The sequence below is a fragment of the Drosophila subpulchrella genome, chromosome 3L, assembly GCF_014743375.2.
Source record: "Drosophila subpulchrella strain 33 F10 #4 breed RU33 chromosome 3L, RU_Dsub_v1.1 Primary Assembly, whole genome shotgun sequence".
Classification (NCBI taxonomy): domain Eukaryota; kingdom Metazoa; phylum Arthropoda; class Insecta; order Diptera; family Drosophilidae; genus Drosophila; species Drosophila subpulchrella.
Genome location: NC_050612.1, coordinates 11,384,354 through 11,408,936, shown reverse-complemented (window position 1 = coordinate 11,408,936; position 24,583 = coordinate 11,384,354). Strand labels below are relative to the sequence as shown.

General features: G+C 39.6%; 2 protein-coding genes across 12 annotated transcripts in view; one reads left to right on the top strand and one right to left on the bottom strand.

Annotated features, from left to right (window-relative positions):
* The window catches only part of LOC119553144 (tyrosine-protein kinase Src64B), a 35,328-nt gene extending 26,686 nt beyond the window's left edge, over positions 1 to 8,642 (top strand). Inside the window, exons 4-8 of one of the 2 annotated variants that reach the window (XM_037863355.1) lie at positions 3,112 to 3,941; positions 5,930 to 6,146; positions 6,261 to 6,514; positions 6,580 to 6,890; positions 6,950 to 8,642. In XM_037863355.1, the coding sequence (XP_037719283.1) occupies positions 3,677 to 3,941; positions 5,930 to 6,146; positions 6,261 to 6,514; positions 6,580 to 6,890; positions 6,950 to 7,564 (1,662 nt within the window). In that variant the 5' untranslated portion in view covers positions 3,112 to 3,676 and the 3' untranslated portion in view covers positions 7,565 to 8,642. The remainder of the gene's footprint in view (positions 1 to 3,111; positions 3,942 to 5,929; positions 6,147 to 6,260; positions 6,515 to 6,579; positions 6,891 to 6,949) is intronic. The other variant, XM_037863356.1, reaches the window with a different exon arrangement.
* A 1,317-nt stretch (positions 8,643 to 9,959) lies between these two features.
* The window catches only part of LOC119555219 (band 7 protein CG42540), a 42,242-nt gene continuing 27,618 nt past the window's right edge, over positions 9,960 to 24,583 (bottom strand). For 9 of the 10 annotated variants that reach the window (XM_037866490.1, XM_037866488.1, XM_037866492.1 and 6 more), the window contains 6 exons: positions 23,808 to 23,880; positions 22,935 to 23,017; positions 16,123 to 16,326; positions 14,761 to 14,816; positions 12,470 to 12,650; positions 9,960 to 12,409 (listed from right to left, as the gene is read on the bottom strand). In XM_037866490.1, the coding sequence (XP_037722418.1) occupies positions 12,062 to 12,409; positions 12,470 to 12,650; positions 14,761 to 14,816; positions 16,123 to 16,326; positions 22,935 to 23,017; positions 23,808 to 23,880 (945 nt within the window). In that variant the 3' untranslated portion in view covers positions 9,960 to 12,061. The remainder of the gene's footprint in view (positions 12,410 to 12,469; positions 12,651 to 14,760; positions 14,817 to 16,122; positions 16,327 to 22,934; positions 23,018 to 23,807; positions 23,881 to 24,583) is intronic. The other variant, XM_037866483.1, reaches the window with a different exon arrangement.

Genomic DNA, 24,583 nt, shown 5'->3' with positions numbered 1-24,583 from the left:
CAAAGCCGCAATATCCAATTAAGTATTCATTTAGTTTTGTCAACTTCAACAATGGAAATTCATTGCTCGTGTGCAGCAACAACACAACAACCATCAACAACCCACAACACATGACCCCGTGTACCCCCGAAAAGTGAACTAGAAAATTACATTTTCATGTCACACACAAACACACTTGCAAATGAAACCGAATCGCTTGTCAGCGGTGGAAAACCCGAGAATTGGTAACTGGCAGCTCTGCCTTTCGTTTGCCGGCCATCAACCCATCAACTATGATATATTCGTATACTTTTTCCGATTCCAACTCTTTGCCAGCAATCCCCAATCGGCCATTTGCATTGGGTTTTTGATATGCCTGTGCGTTGGGGTTATAAATCGCTCGTTTCTGCGGGAAAGTCTTTGTGGGTCCTATGTGTGTGCCACCTGTCGGTTTGGGAACATAAAAGTATCAAATTGGGAATATTATTTTAGAGAGGGATTTTATGGCTTTTACATTGGAGGGACATGTTAATACCCTAAAATATATTTGAGAGTACTAAAATGTGTCTAAAATAAGCAAGTTAGAAATGTTTCTTTTCACTGAAATAAATTGTATGCAGGTAGTTAACAGTAGGTATTGTTGAACAACAAAGAAAGTATTATCAGCACTGCCAAAAAAAAGCAGACTCATCTTAATAAGCTGTTGATAACTTTATTATTAGCATATTATCCTATCACTATCCCATCGCAAGCCCTTCAACTGTTGCTTTTCTTTGTTGGACGACGGGGTAGTAAAAAATAATCCAGTCACTGACTTTTAAAGTACATCATCTCGTAAAACTGCGTACATAATTGTATAGAATTTCCCAACATTATTGCAGCTTCAATGCTGGCTACTCTGTTTCGTTCACGACGACCCCAAAAAATAAAGGTTGCTTGACCCCCGTGGAACTTTTCGCTGTTGTTGCTGCTGGGCTGGCGGATGGGTTCATGAACTCGCCGAAAAACAAACTTTGACTTTTTATGGGCAAACGAACGCAAATCCATTCAAACTTTGATGGTCGTTGCTGGCGGATTTTAAAGACCCACACGTTGTGTGTTTATCAAGTTGAGGGGACAATAAACGCAGACGTCGCGCCAACGAAACTCAGACAGTTTAAATGTCCTGGCACAATTTCCACACTCGGGGCACTCTGTTGCCAGCCCCGTTCATCGCTGTCAAGTCAGCAACACTTTCCACCATTTCCATTTCGAGTGGCATTTTACTGCCCCAACTAAATGCAGTGAAAGAAAAATTAGATACATTTTTTGAAATGTAAAGTATAAATATAAAAAATACCAAAAAATGGCAAACAAATACTTAAAAACCAGAAACGGGTGATGTATTTTCAAATAGTTTTGAATTTTTTTTATAAGTTAAGAAAAGGTTTCCTAGAGGAAAAACCATTTCTACTTAACAGTTAGACCTTATTACAACTTTCTTGGTTAAGGGTTAATTCTCAACTAAATCTGTATATCTGGTTTTGGGTATTTCTGATTTATTTTCCTAGTGCATCCATGTTGTTTGCTAAGGATAGCTTGAGCTCTTCTCTCAAGGATTGGGTTAAACATGGCTTTAATAATTGACGGCCTGCCATGCCAGGCAGACCGGAACAATGACAGGATATTAGCTAATGCCGCAAATGCATCCTGGCAACTGCCGGCAGAGCGACAATTTCATGCCAGCTGCGCACACACAACAAATGCGCAACAATAACAATTAAAATTGGAAACTGCAGCAGCAATCTAGATTGTCAGGGGAGGAAGAGCCCATCGCCATCTCCATCGAGTGGTTCAACCTTGGCCTCACAACACGCCCATGCCCATGCTGAATGCTCAACTCCGCATTGGAGACCATAATTATCCAATTGAACAATAAACAGATGCCTGCCAGGCTTGAGTCAATAGACAATGGCTGCACGGCGCAGAGAAGTTGATCCTGCCCAGCTGGCAGCCTTTCAAATGGTTGGTTGTCGTTGTCCTGGTTTTTGTTGTAGTGGTTGTTGCTGCTGCAGTTGTTGCAGCAGTTGCAGTGGTTGATGTTGCTCCAGCATTTGCTGTATTGTGGTTATTGTGGCATCCTCGAAAGGTTTGTGTGCAAATGTTGGCCTCCAGCAGACGAGAGTGATGAGTTTTCCAAAGTCAGGTGTAGTGATAACAGAGATGTCTCTTGGGAACCTTAATTGAGTTAAATGTGTGTGCATCTTAATACTATTATAGTTAGTATAAAAGACTTACAAATTCTTATCATGATTTTGAATTTATGTTATCAAGAAATTTAAAAATAATTATAAAGCAACATTACAGAACTATATTTTATTGTTAACCAACACTATTTGGTTAAACAAGTAAAACAATGTTGTAAATAATTGGTTTTCTATTGCCAGACTGGAATTTTATTGTTATCCAACACTATTCGTTGATAAAGATACCATGTTGCAAAATAAAACATATATGTTATCTAAACTGGAATTATTTTCAATCATCTTTCTTCCTGTTTAACAATTTTATTATATCAACAGTCAGATTCTATTTTAATGTCCGTTTTGTGACCATCTCAATTGTTTTATTTTATTGCTAGTTAAAAAATAATTAGGGCAGCTATTAATCCTCTGGCATTTGCTAATTTAATTTATATCGTTCAACCAATTACGGATAACATACAATTTATAACCAAATAAATTGGTAAACTCGCATAAGCCAAATAAATTAAGACAATTAAAACTGACATGCCATATTTAATTTAATATTCAAATCTCTGGCCATCTCTAATACCACGGGGCTGATGAACCCAAAGCCGCTCTAAAAAGGGGGATAGTTGCACAGAGGGGATTTCAGTGCATAAGCTAAATTCGCCTGCCGGCCAAGTCAAGTGTAATAATGTGCCAAAAACGTTTAGGAAGCCACAGGATGCCGGACAATTGGCAAAAGGCAACTGTGCGGCCGAGTGGACACGGGTCAGTGGACCGACTGACAGGACACTGCTGAGGGTCCTTTGTCTGGGATGGGAAAAATGTGTATTTAATGAATATTTATTAACACTAACTAATTTCGGTTTCTCCGCTCTTGTTTACTTTTATTTTTGGCTCACAGGTGACTGACGACCGAGGGCCAGCAATGTGCAGACGGTCGCCTGGCTGAAATTGCTGGCAGGACACAGACCGCAAGGATCAACCCAATCAAGGAGCAGCAGTTGCAGCTGTGAATCCAACTGGCAACAACCAGCAACATTGGCTACTTTTTATATATATATCATCCAAAACGAAATGCGATTTTGCAGCTCGGCCAACGAAAAGGAGAAGAACACGCAGAGGATTGCAGCTGATAGATGAACTAATGCAAATGCCCTCCAATTGCAACTTTTGATGCAAACTTAAGGCAGGGGCCCAAAACACATAACCCAACTTGACTGATAGCTTAAACTACGTACTATAAAGTAATCGAACAACAACACAACACAACACAACACACGGCTGCAACAAATTTTTAAATATTATTAAGAACAACTCGTTAATTGCCAAATATGTGTTGTCCCAACTGAAGCTGAACAAGAATTATAAGCACATATATTAAAATAAATATTAAAAAAGACATTAGAGGAAACCCCCACAAAAAGCTCAGGATCAGGAGTTCACGCCAGGAGATACTTGCATAAGCCATGGGCAACAAATGCTGCAGCAAGCGACAGGATCAGGAATTGGCACTGGCCTATCCCACTGGGGGCTACAAGAAATCCGACTACACCTTTGGCCAGACGCACATCAACAGCAGCGGCGGCGGCAACATGGGCGGCGTTCTCGGCCAGAAGCACAACAACGGGGGCTCGCTGGACTCGCGCTACACCCCCGATCCGAACCATCGGGGTCCGTTGAAAATCGGCGGCAAGGGCGGCGTTGACATCATCAGGCCCCGCACCACACCAAGTGAGTACTTCCCTGGAAAAACAAGCCAATCTAATATGCGTATTATCATTCATTAGTAATTACAGTCGAGCCTCTGTAAGGAAAAAGTTCGAATAATATTTGTATTATATTATTGGGTACATTTGATCATTTCCAAATATGCTTGAGAAGAAATTTTAGAAGGATATTACTTAGGGTAATATGATTAAAGGATCAGTTTTTCAGTATATTTTTTATAACAGCTATAACTAGTCTGTTCTATGATATTTTTTAGATATCTCGTATGAAGAACGTTAATACTTCTTTATTTTGCAAAGGATGTTTTTATACCACCGTTTTAACTAAAGTTATGGTATTGTGAGCTTCAATTGAAAACTTTTCCACTATTTTTAATTAAGGGAGCTAACGTTGCTGGAGTTTCACTGTCTGTTTGCATATTATCATGCATTAGTAATTAGCTAGTGGCTGTTACTCTCTCCTGTGGCCGTGGGTGGAGTGATAATTCCAGCTTTTAATTAGCAATTTGACTTTTTGCCTGCCACAGAGATTGGCTTTTACCCGCTGGTTGGCCTTGTGTTTGCATAATGTGGCAAGCAGGCAGCCTGGCTGCCAGGCAACCAGCCAACCAACGTTCATCCAAGTCACCTAACTACTATATGTACCAACCCACATTCCATAATTAGAGTTCGCCTCCCAGGAGGTTCAGAGGTGGAGTCAAGTCATTTGCCAGGTGGCAACGCAATTCTCATATTTGCAGTGGTAATACGATGACAGTCGTTAACCTTGACCACTTCTCTTGGGTGCGTGGCCCAGAAAATGAAGGGAAAACTGCTCTTGGTGTTGGTTTAATGCCACCTTGACGGCGGTATTGCATACCATATGACACGACATTACGTTCACGAGACCCCAGAGAGTTGGGCAAGGAGTTGCAGCTAAGAAAGTGTTTTATAATTTGCCAGGGGTTAGCTATATTTGCGTCGAGGAAATTCTAGGAGGGAAGCATTTAGTAATGCAAAAAAAGGGGGTCAATTTCAGCCGCATTTTTATTTTAAACCGAAGGAGCCTTATAAAGTCACAAATTCCGGCTTTTCTGGAAAGCATTTTAGTATCCTAGCAGTTTGTGGAATTATAAATTTTAATAAGCTTAAAAGCAGCTACAAAACCCTATTCCCGAATGACCCGAACATTTTGGGTTGACCTGACCCCCTCACAAATATTTCCATCATATAACTGTCACATTAGTGTACCATTGAAATGACAGAATTATTTTGATTTGAGCTGTCACTAGTTGAGAATGCAAACCTCGCTGGCAGGCGATTAACTAACTGCTGGCATTTGTATTCATGACATGACAGTACCATTGCTTTATAGCATATATACCCGCCTATATGGCCCCAAAGCCGCTTAGGTCGTGTAAACCCATCAAGAGGTTGAGTGCTTGGCCAGTGATTTCTGCCTTTGCAATGCCGCCTTTGTCAGCACGAACATTGCAGTTGGCATGGGTGTGGTTAACCCCTCGAAACCCTCCAGAAGGGTCAAAAGGGGGCTGGGGATGGCCAATGGAGGGCAGCGAGCGGCCAAGGCAATTGGCAAGCGGCGAGAGCAGTTTATTTATGCGTTGCCTTGCTGTGAGCTAAATCAATTAGCCAAATGCAAGTCAGTGCCAAAAATTGCGGCTTGGCAGCGGGTTCGCGGCACGAAATGAAATTGTTTTGCTATTTATGGCCCCGGCCCCCAAAAAAGTATGCTATACTGTTTGCAATTTGCATTTGGCACCCTCATCTCCACCATACTTTAACTCATTAAATTCTAATTAAGTTTTGGCCATGGCAAATTGGTTAGTCAAATGGGCAAAAGAAAATAAAAAATATTATTTCCCAATTTGTCGCCATAAATTGCAATTTAAGGACGCAAATCAAATTTGCCCAGCCAGACGAAAATTGCCACTAACCCGACCTCTCTTACTGCCTCATCGTCACAATTTTTATTACTTCTATTTTTTCCCCCAGCCGGCGTTCCTGGTGTCGTGCTGAAGCGCGTGGTCGTGGCCCTCTACGACTATAAATCCCGCGATGAATCCGATCTGAGCTTCATGAAGGGCGACCGCATGGAGGTCATCGACGACACCGAGTCCGATTGGTGGCGCGTTGTGAATCTGAACACCCGCCAGGAGGGCCTCATCCCGCTCAACTTTGTGGCCGAGGAGCGCAGCGTCAATAGCGAAGAGTGAGTGCCTGTTACCTTTAGAATTTTAACGATTTTGGGAACTCTTCCCTTCTTTAAATCGATTTTTCATCACTCATTTGAATAACTTATTAAAACAACCTCTTCCGTCTACAGCTGGTTCTTTGAGAACGTGCTACGAAAGGAGGCGGACAAGTTGCTGCTGGCCGAGGAGAATCCGCGTGGCACTTTCCTCGTGCGACCTTCCGAGCACAATCCCAATGGCTACTCACTGTCTGTCAAGGATTGGGAGGATGGACGTGGTTACCATGTGAAGCACTACCGCATCAAGCCGCTGGATAATGGTGGCTACTACATAGCCACCAATCAGACGTTCCCCTCGCTTCAGGCCTTGGTCATGGCATACAGCAGTGAGTATAAAGATTTGGAATAACAATGAGACTGTAAGGCCTATTGATTAATTTCCTTATCTCTGAAGAAAACGCTCTTGGCCTGTGTCACATTCTGTCGCGTCCCTGCCCCAAACCGCAACCCCAGATGTGGGACTTGGGACCGGAGCTGCGCGATAAGTACGAGATTCCGCGCTCGGAGATTCAACTGCTGCGCAAACTGGGACGCGGCAACTTTGGCGAGGTCTTCTACGGCAAGTGGCGCAACAGCATCGATGTGGCGGTCAAGACGCTTCGCGAGGGCACCATGTCCACCGCTGCTTTCCTCCAGGAGGCGGCCATTATGAAGAAGTTTCGCCACAACCGCCTAGTGGCCCTATATGCGGTTTGCTCGCAGGTGAGTTGCTTAAATGTAGATGAGACCGCAGTGGTTAACCCTTGATTGATATTTCCCAGGAGGAGCCCATCTATATCGTACAGGAGTACATGTCCAAGGGCAGTCTGCTGGACTTTTTGCGCGAGGGCGATGGTCGCTACTTGCACTTTGAGGATCTCATCTACATAGCCACCCAGGTGGCCAGCGGCATGGAATATCTAGAGTCCAAGCAGCTCATCCATCGCGATTTGGCGGCCCGCAATGTGCTGATTGGGGAGAATAATGTGGCGAAGATTTGTGATTTTGGATTGGCGCGCGTTATCGCTGATGACGAGTACTGCCCCAAGCAGGGATCACGGTTTCCGGTCAAGTGGACGGCGCCCGAGGCGATCATCTACGGCAAGTTCTCGATCAAGTCGGACGTGTGGTCCTATGGCATTCTGCTGATGGAGCTGTTCACGTACGGACAAGTGCCCTATCCGGGCATGCATAGTCGCGAGGTGATTGAGAACATCGAGCGCGGTTTCCGCATGCCGAAGCCGACCAATCACTACTTCCCGGACAACATCTATCAGCTGCTGCTCCAGTGCTGGGATGCTGTGCCCGAGAAGCGGCCGACGTTCGAGTTCTTGAACCACTACTTCGAGTCCTTCTCGGTCACGTCGGAGGTGCCGTATCGAGAGGTGCAAGACTAAACAGAGTCCAGCCTAATCACACACATCACCTACACCCTCTCACACGCATACACACACGTACGATATATATATAAATATAGTATATAAAGTTATACATATATTATACATTTATATGCATATTTACTATAATTCTTAAGACTTTTTAATGGCATAGTTGCATACCAACAAACCAACCAACACACATGAACTCTATATGTATATGTGTTTAAGCGTATCCAAACAATTCAGAAACCAACTACAAACGAAAAAACAAGAAACACAAAAAAATCAACAAAACAAACAAAAAAAACTTAAATCGGAAAAACAAAATTTTATATTTTACACGCAAAACTATTTTATAATTTATATACCTAACTGTATGTACTATGGAAATAGAAAGTATTTAACTAGTTTTTTAAGCTTACCCAGAAACAGAAAGGGGCCGAACAATGATACCAAGAAGAATCAAGAACAGAACACGAAAGAAATTGATGGCAACTCTATTGAATTTCTAATCGAATACAGCTACAATTTAACGCTACTTTAATCGGTGCTTAGGTTTTTTGTATAAACAAACCAATCCAATCCAATCCAATCTACAACTAGAACTTTTTGATCTTAACCTCCCTCTGCTGAATAGTTTCTTCTGATACTTTCCACACACACACACGACTATCGACTAAGCCAAGTATTATTTGACTCAATCAATCCGTATCAAGAAATCGAACATTTACGTATTTCAAATTGTTGCAAATGAGAAACTCCAATGATGGCATTTACTTATAAGGTGGCGTCCACCCCTCGTCTCTACTTCCAAGTCAGAAATCTAGATGATCTATCACCCGAAACATAATATGTTGCTTCTTCCTCGAGTAGTTGAGGCTAGAGAAAAGAAAAGCGAAAATTGCATTTTGTACAAACCATTGAAAAGCAAAAAACAAAAAAAAAACGCATTTCACGTATTTCGTTGTTAGCAATTGAACCAATGAATGTTTATAGTACATTTAAGTTTATGCCAAAATTATTGTTTATTCTTTGTTCGTATACTTAAGCACAAGCAACACAATTGGGCACTGTCCATGTAGTCTAGATATATCTATTGATGTACAACCTGCAGCGTTGGCCCGCATTTAGTTCCTCTCCAGACCTGCTGTTCCTTGCGTGTGCAGCCCAAATCAATAGCCCGACTCAAGCCATACGGATAAACTGCTATCTCAAGGGTTTCAAATGCAAAATATCAGACGATAATGACTCTAACCTAACCGATCAATGTATCAACCAATCAACCACACAAGACACAGTACACACACACACACCTATCTTAGCTTCTAGATGACCGTCACGAACAGATCCAGATTAAAAACACATGAATCGAACATCGATTGAGGAGACTTTATTTAATTTATTTGATTTTTGTTATAGTTTTAGTTTGTCGTTCATCGATATAGTACATATAGCATATATTGTGTTGGCCATTGTGTGCACATTCTGTAGCATAAAACCAAAGTTTAGCATTTCGTATTGAGATATATGTATTTGTAAAGAAGATTTATACGGCAACTCAAAGCATTTCACACGTAAACACATACACAGAGATCAGTTTATAGGATAACCAGGCTTAAAAACAAATGAGAAAAACAACCAATCATTGTATGAAATTGCATTCAACGTAATCACAACGGAATCACTGCAAATAATTAATTAAAATATTGTTATAACTCACAGGCAAAACTGAAATTGTTTAGCGTAGTTGATGAATTTTTGTATATAAACTTGACATAACGTGTAGAAATAAACGAGAAATTAAATTGAACGATAATACCGAAATAATATTAAATGATTTTGCGGCAGCTGAAAGTTAACAGCCATTGGCGGCGCAAGCGACATGCGAGGCATTAACCACAAGAACGAAAATTTCACAATTTTTTTATACAAACTGCGGCAATCAAATTGAAAGATTTACAAAATTTTTCAGCCTTTTGCCTGGGCAGGCGTGTTGCATGCGCCGACAGCGGTTGTTGGCTAATAACACTCGAACAGCAATGTCTGATGAATAATTATAGATATAACAACCGAGAATTGTCATGTATTGCAGATAATGGTTTAATACGCAGATTCACGAAGCAAATATGAATGGAAACTGAATTTAGCTGATGTAAAATGATAGAAATGTGTCCGTTAAGTCGGTTAGGTGTGTAATGCATAATACAAATAATAATGATAATAACTAATAAAATTGAAAAATATGTAATAACTAAGGTGCGGCTGTTTTATTGGGGGGCTATGAATTTGATGTAAAACTTGGAAAACCTTCTCTAATCTATTTTGATTGAATAAATAATAATGGTTAGGAAAACTTACCGGGCGTAAAAACATTATATATATAGTTTAAATGATGATAAATAAAAGTCCAGCCTTGCTTTTTGTTTTTGCTCTTTTGGATACCAAAAAAGTTGAAGAAATTTTATTGTTCCTTTACACATATTTCTAACCATACATGAATAATGAAATCGTTTTCGTTTTAAAATTTTTCAAAGGCAAAATTGTACATAATATGTAATTCGTAATGTTGTATATGTATATATAATTAATTCAATAACTCTTTTTTGTAATCCATGAAGTGCGCTAAAAAGTAAACGTTTCTGTGTTGCAAATGCACTTTAATTTAGTTATTTCTTTTGCTCGACATCTACATACTTTAGTTCTAGAAAAACTTCCATTTTAGTAGCCACTTGCTACTTCGAGAGAAAGCTTGACGTCCTTCGTCCTGTGTTTGTGTTGTTGTGTGTGTATGGTGTACATATATCTGATATAATATCCAATTTTAATTGGTAGTTCAATGGGGTAAAACCAGTTCTGCACGGCTTAATTGCTCTATTAGTTTATTGTATGTACAATAAATTCGTATTACTCTTATTTATTGTTTGGCATTCGTATTTTGGACCTACGAACGTTGCTGACTAGGGATTTGTTCTGTACTAGTGGGTTTAGCCATCTTTCTGAACCCACTATTATTGAACAAATCATCTAGGTTCCTGGATTAACTCCAGTTGAAACAGAATAACAGTTTTTGAAATTGTAGGAATGTTGGAATGTGGGATGTACCATATGAGTACAACTGTTCATATTTAGAGTTATTAAAGTCCTATAAAGTTTTAATTGGTTTGTGGACAACGTTTACTCTAGTTTATACGGGTATTCTGATCACGACTTATACGTAAATTGGCATAGCTAAGTATACAGCAATATATCGAGTCATCTGAAATCTCCATATTTAACAGGGCAAACATCTTACTGATAAACATTTACAAAACGCCTTCGGCAACGGTTCTATAAGATATTTGTGTTCAATGCAGGCCCGCTTTCTTAATTTAGTCAACGCTTCATCTCCATAAATAAGGTATTAATATATTAAACAAGGAGTTGCGATCTTAAAGTATAATATAATATCTCCAGTTAACTTGTATTTAAGGAAACGGACCTTCGTTGAATATTGATTTAAAAAGAAAATAATCTGTGGTTCACTCAGTTTTGGTGTGAAAATACAAAACCAAACCAACTATTTTTGACTATTTCAAATTTCCTAATTCGAGACTTTCAAAACTAGTTGGTTTTAGAATTTTCACCTCAGCGACCATAGATTGATGTCATTAGGTGTCATTTCAATATTATATTATAGGCATGATTTTATTTTTTATATAAATATGGTGTCACTTCAATATTATATAATGATGCTTTTAATTTTTTCTATAAATATGATGTCATTTCAATATTAAATGGTATAGGCATGCCATTTATTTTTTATATAAATGTGTAGCAAACTTAAGTTGCACTGCTAGGTCCTACATTAAATATAAAGAATTGCATCCTCTGGTCGTAAAGCTACAAATATTAAACACTATTTTTCGCCTCGTATGAAACTAATCTAGGTTTGTATTTTCGTAACTATTTGACCTCAGATCCCTCTTAATTTTGTCTGGAAGGATCTGCTGCCGGCTAACGCATTCGAATCGCACTTATCGGTGTTATGAACTAAGTTTTTTGATTCTCCTGAATCGTTGTTTCCGATGGTTTTTTTTATTTTTTTATTGAGAATGCTCTGCACAAATATTTATTAGATTCCTAATCGAAGACTGCTTTTTTATTAACCCCAGAAAGCCACATTTATCTACGTTTCTTGATAATAAATACTTATCCAAATTACATTCCCTAAAGCCAAATAACCCAAAAAATTAGCATCTCGGGGGATAGGGATTTGAGATACACATTTTAAGTTGGACGTCTGGGCTACCTAGTTCTAGAAATTGTTATTGCATATTGGCGACTGGAAAACAACAAGTCGGGAACAAGTTGCTCCTATCGATATGTGGATAAGAATTTATAACAAGGACTTATAGATGTTCTGATATCTCTGAAGTGTGTTTAGTTGCAATCTTCAAGGTTATCCATAGCTTTTTCAACTTTATGCAGGACATTTTGGGTTCGACAAGGCCGAACCTTAGATGATCTTAAGCTGATTTACATGGCTGATGAGATCTGCTGCCCCTGTTGATAGAGTTGATCCTGTTGCTGCGGTTGTTGTTGCTGCTGCTGCGGTTGTTGCTGCTGCTGCTGCTGCTGGTATTGCTGCTGCTGCTGCTGCGGTTGCTGTTGCTGCTGGTACTGCTGCTGCTGTTGTTGCGGCTGCATTTGCTGCTGTTGCGGTGCCAGTTGCAATGGCGGCGGTGTATTGCCAATTGCCGCCGCAGCTTCACGGGCATTTCTCTGCGTTGTGGCCTCGTTGGTCTTGAGGAAATACGTTATTAAATCGATGGGCAGCGGGAACACAATGGTCGAGTTCTTCTCCGCGGATATGGTGTTGAGTGTCTGCATTAAATTCAAAGTATAAATCGATAGTTAGTCTCGTGTAAATCCCTGATAACCCACCTGAAGGTATCGCAGTTGGAGCGCTGCCGGCGAATCGCCAATCACCTCGGACGCCTCGCGAAGAGCCCTCGACGCCTTCTGTTCTCCTTCGGCGGCGATGACTTTGGCGCGGGCTTCTCGGGCGGCTTCTGCCTCGGCGGCCATGGCACGTTGCAGTTGCACGGGCAGGCGCACGTCCTTGCTGCTCGGTCGATGGAGAAAATGAGATTAGCTGGCGTGACTTGCAGATGGCGGAAATACTCCTAAAAGCTAAGACCATTTTGGACCACAATGTTTCTGCACTCAGAAAAATCTCAAAAACTTCTGATACAAATGTATGTTTTTCATCCGTATAGCACCAACTTAAAAATTAAACGCATATTATATTTCTTCAAAGATAATCATTATATTGGCATATCTTATGGTTCCCAGAAACAAAAAAGATAATGTTATAAAAAATCAAAAAAATATTTGAATACGCCTTTAATAACCCCTACCCCCCACCTTACATCCATTAAAATTGTTGTAATAGAACCACTTGGCTTAACACAAAGGATCATTAAATATATATATATTTTTAAATGCAATAATAACTACCATAAAAATAAAAAAGGATAATAAAATGTTGAAATTTCTTTAGAATTTTTCAGCATTATTTTCTTTTTGCAAAATCCCGACATAGCTTATATTTAAAATCCAGCTTTATAGGATTTTTTTCTCAAGTGCCTTTCCTCAGCATTTTCCGTATTAAATTGAAAGCTATCAACGGAAATGTGCCGAGCTGTATGCTAATGTGCTCCCCAGCGTAATGGGGCATCTTTAAATCAAACGCAGTCTTGGAAAACATTTTTTACGGCCAACGAGGCGTGAAGTTTAATTTATCAAAAAATATTTATATCGCCCTGCTTGTCTTAAATTTAAATCGAGTTATATAACTCATAAACACCACAATTTCTCGCATCATTTTATTGGCCATTTGAGGAAGTTATAAACCAGCTGATCAATTTTAAAACACAAAAAAGAAGAAGCGGGATACAATAATGAAAAATTCAACAACTGCCATAAAATGAAACCGTTTTCATGGCAAAACGGCCAAGTTTTTTCCTTGGGGAGAGCAGAAGTGGTTGTTTTTTGGGGGAAAAAGGTAGGAGCCGCAGCATAACCACAACAACAATAATACTACCAACAACATTGCGTCAAGTTGTTGCAGCTGTTTTAACATGGCCAACACACCAGCAACGGTGGCAGCAGCAGCAGGCTCCTCCAGGCCGTCATATTGTTGGCCATGTATGAGCATTTGACATGCCAACGTCACACACTTGGCACTGCGAAAAACTGAAGCTGACAAAGTAGCCAGCCACTTGCCCCCGTGAGCGGCAAATAATAAATTATAACAACAGGGCCTCGGTGACAGCAGACAAAGGGCAGCCCAGCTACAGCTCCCACACTCATCCAGCGTTATTGTGATAAATGCCCGGAAAAATGGTAAGGCAAATAAAACAAATAACCAACAAACTCGAGTGCTGTGGCCTTGCCGGGGCTATGAGAATTGTTGTGGGGCTCAAACTAGCCAATTTAAATGTTATATAAGCTGGGAATTACTGAAGGCTCTAGAGGCTTTAGTCATCAGAAAAAGGGGGAGAACCGCAGGATTTCATAAAGTTAAAGAAGGGGTTCTCGAGGGGCTTTCTGGATTTGTCAAATGAAAACCTACTTATGTGAATACATAAATTACTTCCCAAAGAAATATCATTGTACTATATATTCCTAAGGGCTAAAATAAAACGTTTTTTTGCAAACAAAATATCTATTGGTATAGCAATCAAAGGTATGATGCAGGTTAAGTGCTCAAATTTAATTAACATTTTCAGTTAAAAATCTCATTAAATGGATTTAATTCGAAAAATATCATACAAATTAGATCAGTAATGGAAAATCGGTGCAGTAATAATTATATTCCCCTGTGAATGCAATTGTGTCACTGGAGCAGGCCTATTAAATGTAATCTGAGCTAGTATATTCTAGAAATCGGATTTAACTGGCACACAATGACGATTTCCTCTTTACAAACTTGCCTGAACAGAGGTATAAAATTCGAAAGCACTAAAACTAATCCATTCCCTTTAAAGAAATCACCCCCAATGAGTGGCACTATAAAGCAAAGCTCACAATGTCCTTTAGAGCATATCAACTTCGACTTGGAGGCGAGGTGAAACGTTTATAACATTACTTTTATAGCTTGACATAGAAACTTTTCCAGGTTGCCACTGCAAGTGCTGTGTGTGTGGGGGTAAAAAAGCTGTGCTACTTACATTTCAACACGTTCAACTTTGATGCCCCAGGCATCGGTGGCTTCGTCGAGTTGAACCTGTTTATGATTGGACGCCAGGTGGTTGAGGTGGTTGGTGGTTGGTATAGTCGGTTTAGTTTGGATGGTTGAGTTGGTTTGGTCGGTTGGAGGTGGATGAGCCGTGTGAGAAATAGCAGTAAAAATACATTAGTTTTTGTTTACACGCGTTTTTCAGGTCGTTAACAGTTTTGTTTCGGTTTTGCTTTTATTTCCCACCCCCTCCCCTTGGCTGGTGCATTTTCCCTCACATTGTTTGTGGGTCGTGCAGCATCCTTGAAATGGGAAAACTAAAAATGCAGCACTTGGCATCGTCGAGGGGAGTGAATGGAGGAGCCACGGAGCCATGGCAACTTGGCATTTTGCACATGTTCGCACATCGACGTGCAAGCAGCCAACGGCTGCCGCTGATGCTGATGCTCGAGATTTTCGCCTGATTTTGAACTATTTTTCATATGGCATGGAAAATAAATAAATAAAACGACCCGTTGCCAGGCTTGTACCATAGAATTTGGGTTAAGTTGGCAGCTGCTAAGATATGCGGCTCGTAACTTCATCGCCTCCTGCTCCCCGTCGACTTTTCAATTTGCTAGCTATGAAAAAACGCTTTGGCTCCGAGATTATTTTCATGCCAGGCACGGAGGCCAGACAGACATTTCGCCTTTGGCAGATGTTAAATTTCGCAATTAATATTTCGCCGACGGAGTTTCACCGCAAAACTTTAAGGCTTATGCTGCATAATTAGGAGCAGAGACTTAAATGTCATCTGTCAGCAGACGGAACTGGCAAGTAGCTTAGCTGCCTAGCTGCATTTATTCTGAGTGGATTTTCCCGTTTCCTCAGTACACGCAAAGAAAGTTTTAATATTTTAAATTGAGATACACATGATTTTAATTTCCTCTTACAAAACATTGTTAGCGAAAAGCCACACGGTAAAAGGAATGGATCATTGTGTTTTGACACCGTATTTAAATAATTGGCGCCCAACGTGGGACGGTGCTTCTAAACAGCTTTGTTGGGGGAAATAGCGCCCAACGCAAGGAATAAATGGTATTTTTAAATTAGTTTACATTTTGTGTAGCCATGCAGTATACAATATACAATATACAATATACAACTTTATCTAATTGGAAACTGTTAATAATTATTATGTTAATTGAAGTTTTTCTTCCTGATTCATTTTGTTTTCTCTGTACATTTCTTTGTGCCGGTATACTAAGTAAATTAGGGGAAGCAGCCCGACGGAGTCGCTAGAGTCTTTAGAGAGGGAGAGAGAGCTTGTCGGCGGGCCGGGCCAACTGGCGACTGTCAACCGTTTTGAACTCACCTGCATTGTGCCGGAAATCGTCATACGCTCGCTGAGTATCTCATGCAAATGCCGAGTTCCCATTGTGTTTCGTAGAGTAGTCTGTGCCAGTAGCCTGGTCGAATGGTGAGCATTTTCCACGTTCGCGATAGAGACGGTCGCATTTGATACCCGATAGTAAACCACTGCATCCACCGAAACCGTAACGCTATCCTTTGTGAGAACCTACAAGATGCAGTGGGTATTTTTGGTTTGGGGACATTTGCTTTTTGCTTTCTCTATTGTTCCTGCTATTGTTGTAGTTGGTCTGTTAGTTATTTTTATTATTCGCTTGTTATTGTTGCCAACAAACACATTCACAGACGCTAAGAAATATATATGTGCGTATATACAGAAAGACGCGCTTTGAAAATCGCGACTCGTATACGAGTATATATACACATGTGGGTGGTATACACTATGGTGATAAGCTAAGCATTTTGTATCTGTATCTGTATCAGTGGCCGGCCAGTTGTGCTGTGCACTTTATGGCCCAGGGAAAGAGAAAGATAGAAAGAGTGGTATAATGCGAATGCACTTGACTTGAACGTCGCTGGCTTCTTTTGGCCTGGTGGGTCGCTTTTCTCTAATAGAACTAAGTGCAGGGAGTGCAGAACTTTTGCCACAGACCACGGACAGACAATGCCGAAAGACACACAAATGCTCACGTTCTTGTACAAAGGCAGTGCTTTCATTTTGATTATTGCATCTGTGTCTGTGCATTTGGATTTGCATTTTTGCATTTGCTTTTTTTGCATGTGTATCTCTGTGTATCTCTGTGCATCCCAAAGTCCCAAAGTCTTTTCGCATTGTTTTGCATTCAGCGAACTTTATTCGGTGGCAGTCGTTGGGTTATCCCAGCAATTTGCCGACACGAGTTTTAGGTGCTCGAATGGGATTCGATCATCTGCGCAATAACGATACGTGGCTAACGGGGAGCAAACTCAAAACCCAAGAGCTTGGAGGTTACAGTGTATAAGTTATGGTACAGAGAGTGGGGAAGTTGAACAAACTATACAAGTACAAGTCGAAAAAGAAAAGAAACTGAAAGGCTAATCAAACTCAAGAACCAAAAGGTATTAAATATGTTATAGAAAAGGTCTTACATTCTATTCAAGGAGAAGAGATAGTGTGACAAGGGTTTTTTTGAGGGGAAAAGAGAGATGTGACGGGTCGTGGGCGGTTTATGTACACCGTGCTTGGATTATTCTATCCCGACCGCAAGTTTACTGGTGTCAGCCTCGGTTCATGATGCCCAAATCGAATTCTTGAAATTTTTCCCTTATTTTTCTTTTCCTTTCGGCCAAAGGCTTGGCTCACATAAGTTGGCTAAACTTATGCCCAACTATCTCCCCCCACAAAATGCACACACAAGTACATATAGCAGTGGTAAAAAGTTGCTCCCTCAACGACGGAACGCTTTACGTTTTATGACCTGCCCAAACATTGTTCGGCGTAGTCTAGACCGCTTTTTACGGCCTCTCTGCAAAAGCTGAAGCTGTGGTGTCAATGTTGTTTAGTGTCATCGTTTCCACTCGGCCAGTTTCGAGGGTTTTCCTTTTCCAGGCCCTGCCTTTTGTGGGCGAACTTTTGGGCAAGGCAAATCTCTAGTATTTTGCATGTGAATCAACTGAAATGTGAGCAGCAGAAACTGGAGAAGTTATAAGGCGGGGGCGGAAATATTCGTGCAAATCCAGTTATGCATTTGAATTTAGCAAGATTTATTTTGTTTGTTCCGGTAGAATAAATGGCTTCCATTTTAAAAAGCTTAAAGCCTTGGTGAAGTAGTTTTGTTTTAAAATAAAAACAAGTTTTTTATGATTCTCAAACACGAATTTAAACATATTTTATGTTGAGGTAGTAGAGTAGTTTTAGGATTGTGTTCACGAGGCGTATACTTTATATTGCCGACATAAGCCATGTTTAATTTTCTCTTTCTGCAAGGCTGCTTTCATTTTATAGTAAGAATATTAATATCTTAAGCTAGCCAAGGTGCTATTAAATTTGCTTTTAAGCTGGTACAACAGTGCGTATGCTTAATTAAAAAAACTATCTCCTAATCTCCGATTTTCATTTTACAAATGTGCTAGCAACCATTTTAGTGATTCACATACTTCAGTCGGCTTTCATTACTACCAAATGCTGGCTTAAACAAATAATCCCCCAATTCAATTGGGCATTGTGTGCATTCAGCTCTATAGAAATATATCATGGGCCTTCTTCGCTCTGCATACCTTCGCATAATCATGCACGATTCACTTCATTATGAATGCCGTTCGAACAACCAAAGCCTGCTGCCTGTCCATGGACAAAGCTCTAAATCAATTTGGCTCGAACAATGGCTTATTATTTCGAACAATGGTCGGGTGGCATAGTTAAAGGGGTGGCGATTGGGCGGTGGGTGGTGGGTTAGTGGGTTTGTGGGCTTTGACTGTGTTTTCAGGTGGAGTGATGCAGAGTGGTTGGGATATAAGTCGCTTGTTCATTGCATTTTATAGAACAGAATTGAATGAGCAAACGTTCAGGAGGAATCAATGATGAAACCATGGAAACAAGAGCAGAGTTATACAGATAGAGAAGGGGGTAGCGAAATCGGAAGTGAATGAAATGAAAATTCCAAACGATAGTTTATACACTGTAACGCCTAAACTAATGAGTTTTCAATAAACGTAATTAGGTTACTTATTACAATTTGCACAGTTTATGCTGGGAATTTTTGTCAGCAATTGAATCGATTTTGTTTGGTTTTATATTTTGAACTTGCAATGGGACTCAACTGAAAATGACCTTTTTTATACTAACTAGTTATAGAGAGAGAGAGACAGAGAGAGCGACAGTTAGAAAGAGTCAGAGTGAGACTTATACAGAAGATCAATTCACTGGTATTTTTTTAGTATTTTGTTAGTATTTTCTTCTATAGCTGCGAACTTTTTCTATAAGTCTTATAGTAAACTATAGCCTAGTCTATGGGGCAACTACTGATGCTGATGCTGTGATGCTGGGACTTGCTCTAGCTCTAGATCTTTCGCTTGCTTTTCATATACTATATAGCTACTATATGCTATCACAATTACAGTTACGATTCTAACGCGTTTTGGAGGGCGGGCGGAGCCTTTTGGCTTTTTTTTTCTAATGCTCTGGCCTTTGGCTTTTGGCCTGCATGCGTGCAGGAGTTGAGTTACCACTTTTTAACAGCTTAAACCACGCAAAACACACATAGATGAACTCGACATTATATGTATATATGTATATTCGCTGTGCGGATATATATATAGCATATATACAATGTGTTCTTGCATTTTTATTGGGAGGGGTGCGTCCTTTCGCTTGTGCTCAAACAAATCAAATGGTAACGATTTAATTAGTTAGTTGTACAATACATAATTGTTGTTGTTCTTTTTGGACGGGGTACGGGGTGTATCTTTTTTTTTATTTGGGGGATGGTGACTTTGTTAAAACTAAAAGCTGTTCGTGTGTATGGGTGAGCGTGTTGACTATATGGTATGATGGTGTCTGTGTGTGCTTTGTGTGTGTGTATTATATCTTGTGTGGTTTACTTATAGTTCGATTTTTATTTTTTCAGCTTGTACCAACATTATAAACAATCTGTGGCTGGAGTTTGGTATTGTTTGTTTGTTTTTTTTTCGTTTAAGACAGTTAGAAAGCTTTTTAGAATAGACATTTATGAAAATATATATTTAGCATGCTCTCAAAAATTATTTGAACGCTTAACCGAACTGGGGAGAGTGGGGTTTTATCAAGTAAGTGCATTTCGATAGTAATTTTCTTTTTTGTGTGATTGTTTTGAGGGTTTTGCTTTGGTAGTTGGTTGGTATTTTTTTGTTTCCGTTTCTTATATATGGTTTTGCTAAACAAAACTTACATGGCTCATAAAACACAATCAATATATATTTAGATATATAGAGACAGAGAGAGAGAGAGGTAGTTATATAGTAATATATAGAGCGTGGGTAAGATAGACAGTCAGAAAGAGACAGAGACATATAGATAGATTAGACAGAGAGAGATAGAGAGGCAGTGAGAGATCGGTTTGGTTTGTGGCTGCATAGCAGGAGAGTGAGCAAGACAGATGTAGTAGACAGAGAGAGGTATAGATAGACAGATTATAATATTTTGTTGGGTGGGAGGGTGTGCAATTAACAGTGTTTCTGTTTGGTTTTAATGGGGTTCCACTTGCATTTTAAGCTACGCAAGACCTAAAGTTTTTTTTTTTTCTGTGTTCTGGTGTTGCTGTCTTTGTGTGGGTGGGTGGTCTTGGGATTTGAGTTTGTGTGAGAGTGCTGCACCCTGTGTTCAGTGAACAAACATTTGACATTCATTTCTTCATCAACTTTTCTTTTTGGACAGACAGAGATAGAGACAGACAGTGAGTGACAAACAGAGAGATAGAGGCAGAGATAGAGGTGGAGAGAGAGATAGAGATAGAGGGGTTATGTGTGCGTGTGAGAGAGAAAGCCAATGCGTAATGCGTACAGTTCTTTTGTGGTTTTGCCCCGCCCCCGCCCACCAATTCGTTTTGCATATGCATATGTGGTGCTCGGCTGAACACAGAGAGCGAGACAGATAGATAAAGAGAGAGATAGAATTTTCAGTTGATATGCATTCTGGCACTTTTGCTTTGATATTTTTTTTGGTTTTTTTTTGGTTTTTGTAAATTTTTGTTGGGTTTTTTTTTCATTCCTAATTGCAGGAGACAATCAGAGCTTTAACTATGCAAATTGTAATAACTTGAAGTTGAATGTTCAAAAGACATCAAAAACTAAATACGTTTACGATAACGATTACGATACGATTCAAAATGAGAAAAGAAAACTGAAAAACGAAAGTGAAACGAAATGATGCGCAAAAATCGCATTTCGTATGCACTTAAAGGGGAGATTTTCGGGTGAATGTGTATGTAAATCTGGGCTTGTATGTGTCTTCTGGTGTTTGTGAATAATAACAACGTCAACGAGATGGCTTTTGGGGATTTTTTCCGTTTTTTTCTCATATTTTTTTTTTTATCCTTGCTGCAGTGGCCTTCATGCGATTTACACAAAAAACCGAATAAACTCAAATGGAACACGAGAATGCTGGCGGATATGCAAAAAACGAAAGAAAAATAATATAAAATCGGGGGTTATTTTTGGCTTTGGTATTTGAGTTTCTGTATATGAGTGTGAGTTTGCTCCGCGTGACGTCAGCAAGACGTTGAAAGAGCCAGCGGATTGAAATCGAACCAGTTACCATTATTTCTATCTTAAATTTCACTTTGGCCTCGAATTTTTTCACTTCTCCATATTTCATTTAAGTCTGCCAAGCGAACAATGAAATATGCACAGGTAAAAATGAGAAATGTGTGGGGTTTTTTTGGGTTGGTTGGGGGTTGATTGCGATAAAGGATCAAGTAAGCGAACTAAAGGATGAAAAATTCCCAAAAATAAATGGAGCGCGTATCTCGATGAGACTCCAGTGTATCAGTGTGTGTGTGTGTGTGAGGGCAAGGTGGGTTTTCCTCTGTATATGTGTGGGTTGTGGCTGTGTGGTTGAGTGCACACCAATGGCAATAATAATAAAAATTCTGCAACATTGTTCAACTTCAATACGACAACAAGTACCATACAAAGTATTTAAAATATATATTTATATATATGTATATATAGAATACAACAAGTCTACCAACAACAACAACAACAACGAGACAGAGTAGAGAGAGCAATGTGTTGGTGTGAACGTGTGTGTGTGTGCGGTTGCGTTGTGGGTGTTAGAACCACTTTTCCATTTTTTTTTATTCATATAAAAACAAAATGGACTGCAGCCACTCGAAATGGTAGGAAAAAGATTTAAATAAACTATAAATGTGGCCAACAAAAATGGTTTTCTTTCACTTTGCTGTTGATGATGCTGTATTTTTAGTATTTTGGTGGTTAGAAAGAGGGTTTCTTAGCTGGTTGGGAAGTGGAGATAGATACGTTAATAGATACAGATAGACATATAGATATATAGTTATAGTTATAGAGTGTAAATAGAGAGAGGTACAACTGGAAGAGGGGCTGCAGTGGGAAGAAATCGGAACCGAAAAGAAATGGAACAAGAAAGTAGAAACCAAAAGTAAACACCGTGACATGCGACGACAGCAAGAACGAGGGGGAAAAAAGTCAAAGAAACAGAAAGACAACGTTGCGTATGCGTAATTCACGCTCCAGTTGCGCGTCCTGTATCCTTGTGTCTGCATCTGTATGTGTATTTTTGTGTGTGTGTGTATCTGGGTGTTTGTGTGGCTTTCAGTGTCCATGTGTGCGGGTGTCCTGTCAGCAGAATCCACACAACAACTCAGATTCCGGCTGCTGTTCAGCCAAGCTTCTCTTGCGGATTCCGCCAACAGGGCCAAAATCTGTATCTTTGTATCTGGGCGTTTGTATGTATGTATCTTTTACTTTTGGTCAGAACACAAAACGAGAAAATGCAACCAAAAAGTGTATATATGTATTTCTCTTGTTAACAAACGTGTCGGCTGGAATAACTTGTGGCAAAAGCTAAAAGTTTAATTGGTTTCTGCTTTACTTGGCATCGTTTTTAGGTTGTCATGTGTGTGTTTGTTGGGTGTGGGTTGGAGGGGGGACTTTTTGAAGTACATAAACTAAAAAGATTTCCACTTCTGGTTAATAACAACAACAACAACAACATCGAAGAAGGCAGCTTATGTGAAGCTGCCACAGCAGGTTTGTAACTGCTTTGTGTTTTTATATATTTTTTTTCTGTGTTACCATCCGGAAAATGTTACCGGAACTTACCTCCTGCGGTGGCACGTCGTAGGTGCGGGTACGCAAGTCCACGCGGGCATAGGAGTCGATGCAGGGCAGGATGAAGAAGATACCTGTAATTATGGTCGAGATGCTTTAAACGCTCGTTACGGGATACGAAGAAACTGCACTGGCTAACAGGGATTCAAAGATCCTGGTAAAAAAAATTGTTTCTAGCTTAGGAGGATTTTTCCTGGTCTTCTAAAAAAAATCTAATGCTATGAATACATTTTTTTTTCATAGGATCACTACTGAATTACTTACTGATTTGATTACACTACTGATTTCTTGAGACAAACAGGAAAAAAATTATCACAACCTTTTTAAGAAGAATTAAATCAACATGAAAAGTGGGTTTGACTTCATAAACATGTTATAACAAGTGTTAAGGAGCTAAAATTTTGAATAGCAGGTTGTAGTCATATTACTAATCTTCTTAAATGAATAAGTCTAATTAGCAAAAAGTCCTTGGAAATTGAGTTTAACAAAAAAACTGCTGTCTATCCTTGTGCTAAAAAATCTTGAGGGCTGGGAAATTCTTCAAAAATGATGCAAACTAGTGTCAAGACTGTGGGAGAACTTCGCCTCGATTTGCCTAATCTCTTCCTACCTCGAAATGGGAGCACAAAAGCAGAGCACACGGACAGAGAATGAGAAAGAGAGAGAGATAGAGGGACGGAGAAAGGGACAGCGATGGGGGCCCGGCCCCAGAGTCGCTAATTTGGAGCAAGTGCAGCAATTAACACAAATTCTTGTCGCCAGCGAGCGGCACTAAAATTTGCATAGAATCGTTACCCCATCTCACCTGCACCGGCACCTGTTACCCCGTTATGCACCTGTGAAACTGCACCACTGAGTACTCACCTGGGCCCTTGGCACCGCCCTGCATGAGGCGACCCAAACGGAAGATAACCGCGCGCTCGTACTCCTGCACCACCTGCAAAATGTGGCACGTGAGTGAGATGTTCTTGAAATGAAATTGAAACTTGAGCAAATGCAAGGGGAGCAACTTGGGAGCACCCTTCAAACTAGCCCAATCCCAAGTTTCAGTAATGATATAATACATTTTTAATAATATCTATATATCTTTATATATATCTTTAAAAATTAATATTCATCATAATCATGTGGTATTAAATACGTAAAAAAACTGCTAATCAGCTTATAGGCTTAGCTTGACATATTTAATTTCCATATGCAAAAAATTTGATAATTCATAAGAGGCTTAACATTTAACAAAAAAATCCACTTAATCTTCTTGAGGTAAAAAAGGGGTAAAAAAAACTAGGTCATGGTTTTGAAAGAGTTTTATATATGCAAATGTTTATAATAATAATTTTACTAGCCCTTAATGATTTTAATAATTTTATATTTGAAAACAACATATATTATCAAGTACCTTTTGTATCATTCAAATGTGCGTTAATAATATATTTTCTTTCTCAAGCCCTTAGAACAAACTTCCTAAGGTAAAATTTATCTGATTTAATCTTTTATGTGGCTTAAGTTTATAAATATGCATTTAGTAATTATAGTTTTGTACTTTATAACTTTTAAATTATGATAGAGTATAAAAGTAAGTTTAAAAAAATGTTGTTCATAACAATTTTATTTTTCATAAGGCAGAAGTTCTTTCTGAA